General features: G+C 36.1%; 1 protein-coding gene across 2 annotated transcripts; it reads left to right on the top strand.

Moving 5' to 3' along the window:
- Window positions 1-348: 348 nt before the first annotated feature.
- il34 (interleukin 34) lies at window positions 349-7889 on the top strand. 2 transcript variants are annotated; one of them, XM_039693403.2, is made up of 7 exons: window positions 349-649; window positions 2080-2189; window positions 3547-3653; window positions 4353-4430; window positions 5558-5758; window positions 6234-6396; window positions 7060-7889. In XM_039693403.2, the coding sequence occupies exons 2-7, from the start codon at window positions 2150-2152 to the stop codon at window positions 7101-7103; spliced, it is 633 nt and encodes a 210-aa protein (XP_039549337.2). In that variant the 5' UTR covers window positions 349-649; window positions 2080-2149; the 3' UTR covers window positions 7104-7889. The 2 variants fall into 2 exon arrangements, with proteins under 2 accessions (XP_039549337.2, XP_088972545.1); XM_089116419.1 differs by lacking the exon at window positions 349-649 and adding an exon at window positions 1818-2002.
- The last annotated feature ends 2034 nt before the right edge of the window (window positions 7890-9923 follow it).

Genomic DNA, 9923 nt, shown 5'->3' with positions numbered 1-9923 from the left:
ATAATGACAGACGATTGAGCATTTAAGCAGTTGCTTCTATGGTTGCCTCCTCGCGTCGCAGCGTACAAATTTAGCGTTTTGTGGTAAATGAAACGTATTTAGCCAACTCATATGAGGGGGGAAATACTTTTAAGACCCCCAAAATTGTACACTTTAATTAGGGGGGGGGGGGGGGGGGTCATACTTACCCATAGTTCGGACCATGGCTGAATGTTCGAACAAAGGCAGCACTAGCAGTAAAGGTCTCTAATTTTTAGTTTTGTTCATGAAGGTGAAGCATTTTGCTCACATCCAGTCACTGATGAGTTAATAGTTTATGGAGCCCCAAAAGTGAAAGTAACAGTCTCATCGACTGTCGCTCTCCTTTACTCAGCGTGTTCTTCTCGTGCTGTTCGCGCGGAGAAGTCTGTAGGCGGGTGTACATAGCGACTTAACATAAAGACGTAACATAAAGAAAAGGGAGTTTCCGAGACATTTGGGTGGACGTTGCATTGAAAAGGGGCGAATTTACTACTTCGTCCAGTATTCTGCAGGTTTGGAATTGTCAGCGGTCATATCTAGTAGGTTGAAGCAAACAATTGCTGTTTATTGAAGGTAGCCTACACTGCAGATGGCTTCCTTGTGAGACAGCCCATCATCGAATCGAAAGGTCTGTGGTTTATTTGTATTCCTTGAGCTGTTAAATTGTGTTGCGTGTTAATGCGTTTTAGATGGGATTGGGAATGAAGCGCAACAAGGCGTTTCATATAGTCTAAGCCAAGATCTTAACGCGGTCTACTGACAGATCGCTTCTGATTTAGATTAGTTTACAGGTGAATTTACAAGATGCTCTGACAACAAAATTCGATCGATACATCAACACTTTTATGATGTTAAGTTTTGTGTGAATGCAAAAAACATATTTTATGCTTATTATTCCAGTATCTACTTCTGAATGGTGCAGTGAATGTATTAATCAGGATTTTGAGTCACACAGTTCAGAATTATATTAGAACTAAACATTTATTTATTTCTGTGCATGTCCAAAATAAGGTAGGCACAGGAAAACGTTATGCTGTTGTATGTACGAAAAAGAAAAGAAAACAGCATGACCCACATCTTGCAATTAAAAATTGTTAGAAATGTGAATTGAGTTATACATTTATTTAGAAAAAAAAAGGTAAAAATAGCATCTCAAGTCTTTCAATAAGTTTATCTAAAGGCATAACCAGAATATAGGCCCTATTTGGCAAATGAGCTGGCTTAAATAACACTATTAAAAAACAGAAATATCAGTATCTACTGATCTATCAGTTTTGATCTACTATCAGTATCAGTTTCTACAATGACTTTTTAAAAAAGGGTTAAGTCAAAATCTACTTTAGAATAGGAGAATCAAATAGAAATAGAAAGTTGTGTTAAAATATCAATTAAAACATGTCAGATAAAATATGTTACATAAAGGATATTATTTGTTCTGGCTTGTTTCTGCTTTACAGATCCATATTTATGCATTTAAAAAAATGTAATTTATTTTAATAATATAAGTTTATAAATAATATTTATAAACTTAAACTTACAAGTATTATAAATTTTAATATTATTATACAATATTTCTGATAAAGCTACAAAAAAATGTTGATTAAAAAACAACATTTTGCTCCACATGTTCATCACGTGGATATTAGTCAGAAACTTGCTTGTCATGTCAAGATGTTGTTAAATTCCCAATAGGACTAAAAGGAATTTTAATTTTTCCTTTCAAAAAAAGCAAAAAGAGACAACATCTGGATTTGTTTTACACAGCTGCACAGGCGTAGGAGAAAAACAGGCGAACATTGTGATAGCATCAGCCCTTCAGATGAGCAGTGAACCCCTTTCCTGCTTCACTTGGATTTTTTACTACTTTTTGCCCATTAAAATCAGATATGCCGAATCAGTCTTTTTCAATATTTAAGTATTTTATCATCCAGAAGGAGAGTAAATGAATTCAGATGCGTGTCCAACAAAAAGTCATTTAATGGCAAGTTAAGAAAAAAACTGCCATTCAATCTAGTTTGATATTTGTTCTGACTGTATTCTGTCTTTCTTTTTTAATAGGCCAAGCGTGCATAAGAATTTTCTGTAATCCAGACTCATACTACAGTGCAAGCAGAGCTTAAGCAGAACCATGATCCACTTTGAATGCCGGCTCCTCAGGGGCCTGCTGGGTAAGTAAAGTCCACTAACTATGTGATTTAATTTGCATAATGCTGGCTATTGTGCCAATATGACCTTTGAGGATCTTCATTTGTGTGGGAAATTTGGAATTGACAGTACTAGACATAAATACTTCACAAGTGGAACTGCAAAAAGTGTTTAAAGTGATTGATTACTTCCCTCCGCTAAATGGAGAGAGACTCGTGCGTTTACGCAAAAAGGACAAACACCACTGTCGTGTCCAAACGAGAACAATTTCTCCGGCTGATTATGTGAACTATCTTAGGCAACAGTTTGCTGTGTGGTTTCTACATCTGCGTATATTGTCATTCGTTTCTTCTGAAATGAGTGTCAAGCTAAACACATGAGATGAGTGCTGCCACCGAAGGACTAAGACGTGACTGTTAATTTCACCACATCCTGTGTTCAGGACAGAAAAAGAGAGAGAGATCGGATAGACAGATAGACAGATGCATAAGGTAAAAGAGAGGGCAATGAGGGGGATACCAGGCCAAAAAAGCCAGAATAACTTTGATGGGAGGTGGGGGTTGAGTGGTCGGACACCAGTAAATAGCCCAGGTTCTGCGGCATAACAAATTCCTCTGGCCCTCGGAAGTCTGTTTCATGGCTCGGAGACTTTGCTGACTGTCAGTCTCTGGGTAACTGCCCTATAGTGCAGCTCAACCACAGAGGCCAGCCGCACTGTGATCCACAGCGAAGTGACAGATGAAGGCCTGTGCCCTGTCTTTCTGCCCAGGGCTAGCCAGTCACAATCACTTATCTTTAGCAAATAAAAGCTCCAAAATAGATCCAGGATCAGCCTCACAGTTCATCTGCTTGATAAAGCTCCCCTCATCTCATGCATATTATGCTTTTGTGGAATGCAAAATCTCTTCTGTTGTGGCATTATGGCTAATGCTTTTTTTTGCAGCACCTTTTTCTCTGTAAGTCGGGTTGTGGTTTGAGGTTTGTGACTTGTCACAGAACCAACTTTTGAGAATTTATTTATGCAACTTTGTGCGTCATTGCTAAAAGACATCACAACAAAAGTCATCAAAACAAAGTAAAAAGTGATGTACTTAATAGTCATGATCAATAAATGGAAATTTATACTAAAATGTTCTGAATAAATTTATCATGAAGATTTGTGTTGATACTAGACATAGACAAGGTACAGGCCTTTTAATTACAGAGAAACTGTTTGTTTTAAATGAAGCTGGATGTGTTTTAAATATAGCCAAAATGTGTTATGCCATGCATATTGTGATGTAAAGTTGAAGTACAAATCAGCCATGATTTCATGATGTTTTCATGATTGGCAATGGCATTATTTTAAAAGCCATTATTTTTCTGCTTCTCTCCCTCTAGGTTTTATTTGTCTATTACCAATGTGCACGAGTGCAGAACCAAATATCTGCGATCCTCTGAGAACAGTACGGAACAGCCTAAACTCAACCCTGCGGAGACGATTTATGGTAAATAGATGCCATAGACCTTATTCAGAGCAGCGCCATGACAGGTATGAAAGTGAGGCTGTGAGGGATAGACTTACCGTGTTTCCAATGGCATCCGCTGTAAAAAGCTGAATAAAGCGGCTAGATTACTTACAATTTTCCACTGCTTACATTGTCGGGAGTTTTTTGTCAACTGACATTTCTTGGAAAGATATTTTTCCAGTGTTTCGTGAGCAGAACAATCCGAAAACACATTAAATAACAATCCAGCCCATTGAAGAGATGCAAGTCTATCCCTCACAGCCTCGCTTTCATTCTCATTAAAAATCAAAGATGGCGCTGCTGCGTATTGGCCCAGTTTCACAGACATGGCTTAGATTAAGCCAGGGTTAAGCTTTAGTTCAATTAGGGGATTTATGTAGCTTTTATAAACGTGCCAATGAAAAACTCATTGCTGGTGTGATATATTAGATATATATATATATATATATAGATTTATCAGTGCAAGTTGCTTTCAATTAAAACAGCTCAAACATGCATTTTAGTCTGGGACTAGGCTTAAGCCTTGTCTGTGAAACCAGGGGTAGTGTTATATTCTGAACAAGATATTGATATTGAGAACAGACATATAAAAAAGAAGAAAATATGGTTGTATAAATGTATAGCATGAGGCAGGATGCGAGGTTTTACATTTATTTTTGATTTTATTTTTTTTTACAGAAAATGAACTTTCCTATTAACTATACTATTCAAGTGCATTATGAGGAGGTGTTCAGACTACGCAACATCAGCAGACTGGTAAGTCTTTATCCTACTGACACTGTCCCCAACTAAACCTCTGACTCACTTTCCATCATGGCTTAAAGCCACACTCGCCACAACTTCCCACACTAATTAGCTCATTTTTCCTGTTTGCCGGCTTTCACCCGAGATTTGAACACTCGTGAGTCGTGACTTACAAAAAGAGTCAGATTGGAGTCACAATTTTAGGGTTTCTCACGGCTTTGAAGGCATATGACTCAACATTTGCAAATAAACAGGGGTGAATCTCACCGAAACAATTCTAATTACAATTCATAACACTGTCAATTATTGTATTATAGTATTATATAAAATGTATTATTTTACTATAACATTTTTATAAGGCTGTACATAAATGTACTACAGCATCCAAATATATATACAAACATATACTACCACTATGCATAAATATTTTACAACATACAATAATGAAAATTGAATATTCAATTTGACTGAATTAAGAATGAAACCTTTATGTCAAAATTTAATTTAAAATAGCATTAAATTAAGAAAGATTATAGAAAATGATTAAAATCGGAGCCACCTATGGTTGAAGAATGGATGTATATATAGGCTATATATATATGATGGAAATAATTTTTCTTTAAATTTTATTTGAGTGAATGGACTGAATATATTAAACCCAAACCCAAAAGGTAATTTTCTTAAGAATTATAAGTTATTATAAGTTATATTGTTATATTCTATATAGTTTCTGTTATAAAAAGGGGGAAATAAAAAAATATTTGGAGAATAAAAGATTTTTATTTCCAGAACTGATAGCTATATAATAATAATTTTTGATCTATATTAATAATAATGTTCCTGTTTTATTGTAGAAATAACCTCGGTAATTGTGTTTTTTTTCTTGTATAAAGGGGGAAAAAATAGAAAAATGTATCAGAACACAAAATAGTTACATTTTTTAAATTATTTATAAATTGTAAATTTGCTGTGTAACTCCTGTGACCTTAAAACTATTTTTTTCTTCAATATTACGAGATTCTGACACTAAAAGAATACATGTCTAATAGATCACAACCATTCTAATATAACTGAACATTTCCCTCATTATAGTTCTTCTTCTCCTCCTCTCTTCATCTCTCACTCTCTCTGTTATCTAGAATACGAGTAATGAAGATGAACCTGTGCAGAAGAGAGATCTACAGGATTTGTGGCTTTTGATTAGTCAGCAGGGTATAAAGAGGGTTTTAAGGGTGCTGCCAGAGAGACATCCTACACGGCGTAAATACCTCTTCAATCTGGAGAACCTCTTCAGAAATTTTCAGGCAAAATTTCATGATTCGAATCCAGTAGATCCAGAGGTTAGAACAATGAGGTCATTTCTACTTTCTCAACAGCATTACGTTGTAAATCATTCTGGCAGCCACTGCTCACAGTATCCCAAAGCTAACTTCTTTTTCTGCTTTATGAATACAGTTTTAATGGAAAATAAACCCCCCATATACATATTTAACTTAAAAAATTAAGTAACCTGGTTGCCTTTAGGTAACCTTAAAATTTTAAGTTGATTGAAATTGAAAATTTGAGTTAATACAATGAAGGAGATTGATTTAATCATCAGAAACTCCAAATATGATGTTATATGAGCTACATAAATTATTTAAGTTGATTTGACAAAAGAAAAAAATGTTATGATTACAAATCATGCAAATATTTTTTTTACATTGGGGCTTAGATTTGGTAATCTGTGGATCTGTGTTACTGATGTTATTTATGCAAGCAATTTGTCTAGTATTTAAATTCATCATGTCAAAATGTTTGTGTCTTTCAAAAAAGAGAGTTCTTCCAGAGAGCATAGAAAACATCCGGGATCGATTGACGGACCCATATTACCAGGGATGGAAGTCTGTGAAACCCAAGTCACTACTGGATAACAGTTATCGGACCATGCTTTGCCTATTCAAAGAGTGCTTCTCAAAAGAGGATGACAATTATGATTGTAAGTGAATGGAACTTATTGTTTGTTTTTACATTTGTAGGACTGTAGAATATTGATCTGCTAAACATTGATCGGTTAAAAGACCCAGTGAAGTAATTCAACAAACAGAGACTACTTTGTTTTTACATTTGGAATTTTTTTTGGGAATGATGGTACTGACTTACTCATTGAGGGTTTGAGGCAAGACTGTTGAGGTCCATCTAATGATTGCTACCACTTGGAACAGTTGGGGAATTTTGGAGTCCAACCGCAAGAAGGGTTCTTCCACCAGTCCACCAAGTTTTTGTTGATAACCTTACGCAACCCCAAAATGTATGCACACAGTAGCAAAAGGAAACATTTGCTGCTTGTTGGTGCATGTCTGTGGTCAAAAATCAGCCTTTGTGAATGAGAAAAACTTTTAGGGGATTGAATCAACATCTTTATCCCCTCCATGATGAATGAGATCGTGGCATGATTCAGGCTTTGAGGTTGTCTGAAGGATGTAGAGTACCTTAAGAAGCCCACATGTTTTTTACTAGTCTGAACATGCCCCGGTCTATGCTTTCTACCAATTCTTTGGGAGAAAGACAAGTATGATCATGTACATTGTTTTTGTTATCTTTATATGTGACACCAATATATGACCACTTTTCTGAGCTCATTCTCTTTGTATATTTATAGATTGTGAAGTCCTCAACCGGAGGAAAGAGAAGAAAACAACATAGCAGCAGATCTAAGCGGATCCGATCCTGTTTCATGTTGCTGGTGTTGGTGTAAAAGGGTGTTACCTGTTTATGTAGTGACACGCAGCATGCTTGTGTGCCTCTTGTCCTAGTGAAGTCATTGACTGTCTCCACCGGTGTTGTCCATATGGAAAAAACTCCAACAACCGTCGCACCACTTGGAAGACACTCTAATGACCCTGCAGCTATTGCTCTCCATCATTCAGAACATTCGCACCTCCGTCCACCCGCCCGCAAACTTGCATATCGATGTAGTATTTTGCTAAAAAGATTCATGTTCTATGGAAGAGACATGCTTTGACTCTTCGCTGTAGTATTTTCTATTGGTAATTCCAAAAAAGTCTTTGCCACTGTGACTTATATTTCTGAGGAAATTAAATATTTTGTCCTTGGTGAATGCCAAAACAGTATATTATCAAGCTACATTGTAAATGTTCTTGGACATTTTTAGGGAAGATGTATAAGTTACATGGAGCTTCTTTTGTCCACATATCATTTGCATGCAAATGTTGTGCTGACTGCTGGCTTAGTCGGCACTGTTGCTTTTACCCGTTGGCTCTTTACTTTGTGCTTTGCTGGTTTAATGTTGAAAGTTTGCACCAAAGTAGTCCAATAAAAAGCTTTTTAAGGTGACCAATAGGGTTTGATATCAGGTTTGCATATGTTTTATACACAGATTTTAATCTAGTTTATTTATTTGGACTCCTGCCACAGAATGTTCTGGTAACTGTTGTAACATGGCTTGGAAATAAATCTCCCACTATCACCCCCTCGTGTTCACATGTATCATTTGTTTGAAGCTATGGGTTTGGTTACTTTACAAACACACTCACCTTTCACACACATACAGTACCTGACAATATCAGGGATAGATATCAGAAGACTTTTTATGAAGGTGACGACATTGGCTAAATTAGGTTACACTTTATTGAGACAAGTGTAATTACATATTTAAATACTGAATAATATTAATTAACAACATGTACTCACTGTAGGATTACAGTTTGGTTGAGGGTTAGTACACTCACCTAAAGGATTATTAGGAAAACCTGTTCAATTTCTCATTAATGCAATTATCTAATCAACCAATCACATGGCAGTTGCTTCAATGCATTTAGTGGTGTGGTCCTGGTCAAGACAATCTCCTGAACTCCAAACTGAATGTCAGAATGGGAAAGAAAGGTAATATAAGCATTTTTGAGCGTGGCATGGTTTTGGTGCCAGACGGGCCGATCAGAGGAGAATGGGCCGACTGATTCAAGCTGATAGAAGAGCAACTTTGACTGAACTGTCCACTCAACCGAGGTATGCAGCAAAGCATTTGTGAAGCCACAACACGCACAACCTCGAGGCGGATGGGCTACAACAACAGAAGACCCCACCAGGTACCACTCATCTCCACTACAAATAGGAAAAAGAGGCTACAATTTGCAAGAGCTCACCAAAATTGGACCGTTGAAGACTGGAAAAATGTTGCCTGGTCTGATGAGTCTCGATTTCTGTTGAGACATTCAGATGGTAGAGTCAGAATTTGGCGTAAACAGAATGAGAACATGGATCCATCATGCCTTGTTAGCACTGTGCAGGCTGGTGGTGATGGTGTAATGGTGTGGGGATGTTTTCTTAGCACACTTTAGGCTGCTTAGTGCCAGTTGGGCATTGTTTAAATGCCACGGCCTACCTGAGCATTGTTCCTGACCATGTCCATCCCTTTATGGACACCATGTACCCATCCTCTGATGGCTACTTCCAGCAGGATAATGCACCATGTCACAAAGCTCTAATCATTTGAAATTGGTTTCTTGAACATGACAATGAGTTCACTGTACTAAAATGGCCCCCACAGTCACCAGATCTCAATCCAATAGAGCATCTTTGGGATGTGGTGGAACAGGAGCTTCGTGCCCTGGATGTGCATCCCACAAATCTCCATCAACTGCAAGATGCTATCCTATCACTATGGGCCAACATTTCTAATGCTTTCAGCACCTTGTTGAATCAATGCCATGTAGAATTAAGGCAGTTCTTAAGGCGAAAGGGGGTCGAACACAGTATTAGTATGGTGTTCCTAATAATCCTTTGGGTGAGTGTATGTAACCAGGACAGTAAAATAAAGTGTTACCCTAAATTATTTTATATAGCTGATTATAAACACTCTAACCCTAAAAGAAAACTTTTGCATTTTTAAAATAATAATAAACTAGAAATATTGCATTGGCAAATAACTGAAATAAAATAAGTTGAACTAATTATGAGTAAAAATAAAGCTAATAAGAAATATATATATATATATATATATATATATATTTCTGATTAGCTTTATTTTTACTCATAATCATATATATATATATATATATATATATATATATATATATATATATATATAGCTAAAACAAACTCAAATTAAACTGAAAACTGAAAATATAAAAATAAAAGGTAATTAAAAATATTAATGAATACTTATAATAATTTATAATAGAACTTATAATAATATATAATAATTGCTTGTTTTGATCCTGTGAAGCGCTGGACCTTTTCTGTCCTCTTTAGCAGTGGTTCTCAACCTTTTTGCTCTTGTCTGTTTCCTCTAAAAAGTAGAACAAAAGCTAGTCAATAGAATAGAATTGAATAGCTATAAAAGAGAATAAAAATTGTGATTACAAAATTTCCAAATTTATCATTGGGCCTGGGCCATCTATCCTAAAGATTTTACCCCTGCCGCGTGAATTTTTAGCCATTTTAGCCAAATGTTCCAATATTTTTTTCTGATTTTGCAATGTCGTCCCCTAAGTAAGAGAGTAC

The sequence above is a fragment of the Pimephales promelas genome, chromosome 10 (assembly GCF_988280905.1).
Source record: "Pimephales promelas chromosome 10, fPimPro1.hap1.1, whole genome shotgun sequence".
Lineage (NCBI taxonomy): Eukaryota > Metazoa > Chordata > Actinopteri > Cypriniformes > Leuciscidae > Pimephales > Pimephales promelas.
Note: the sequence above shows the minus strand (reverse complement) of the source record. Positions and strands in the feature narration are given on the sequence as shown.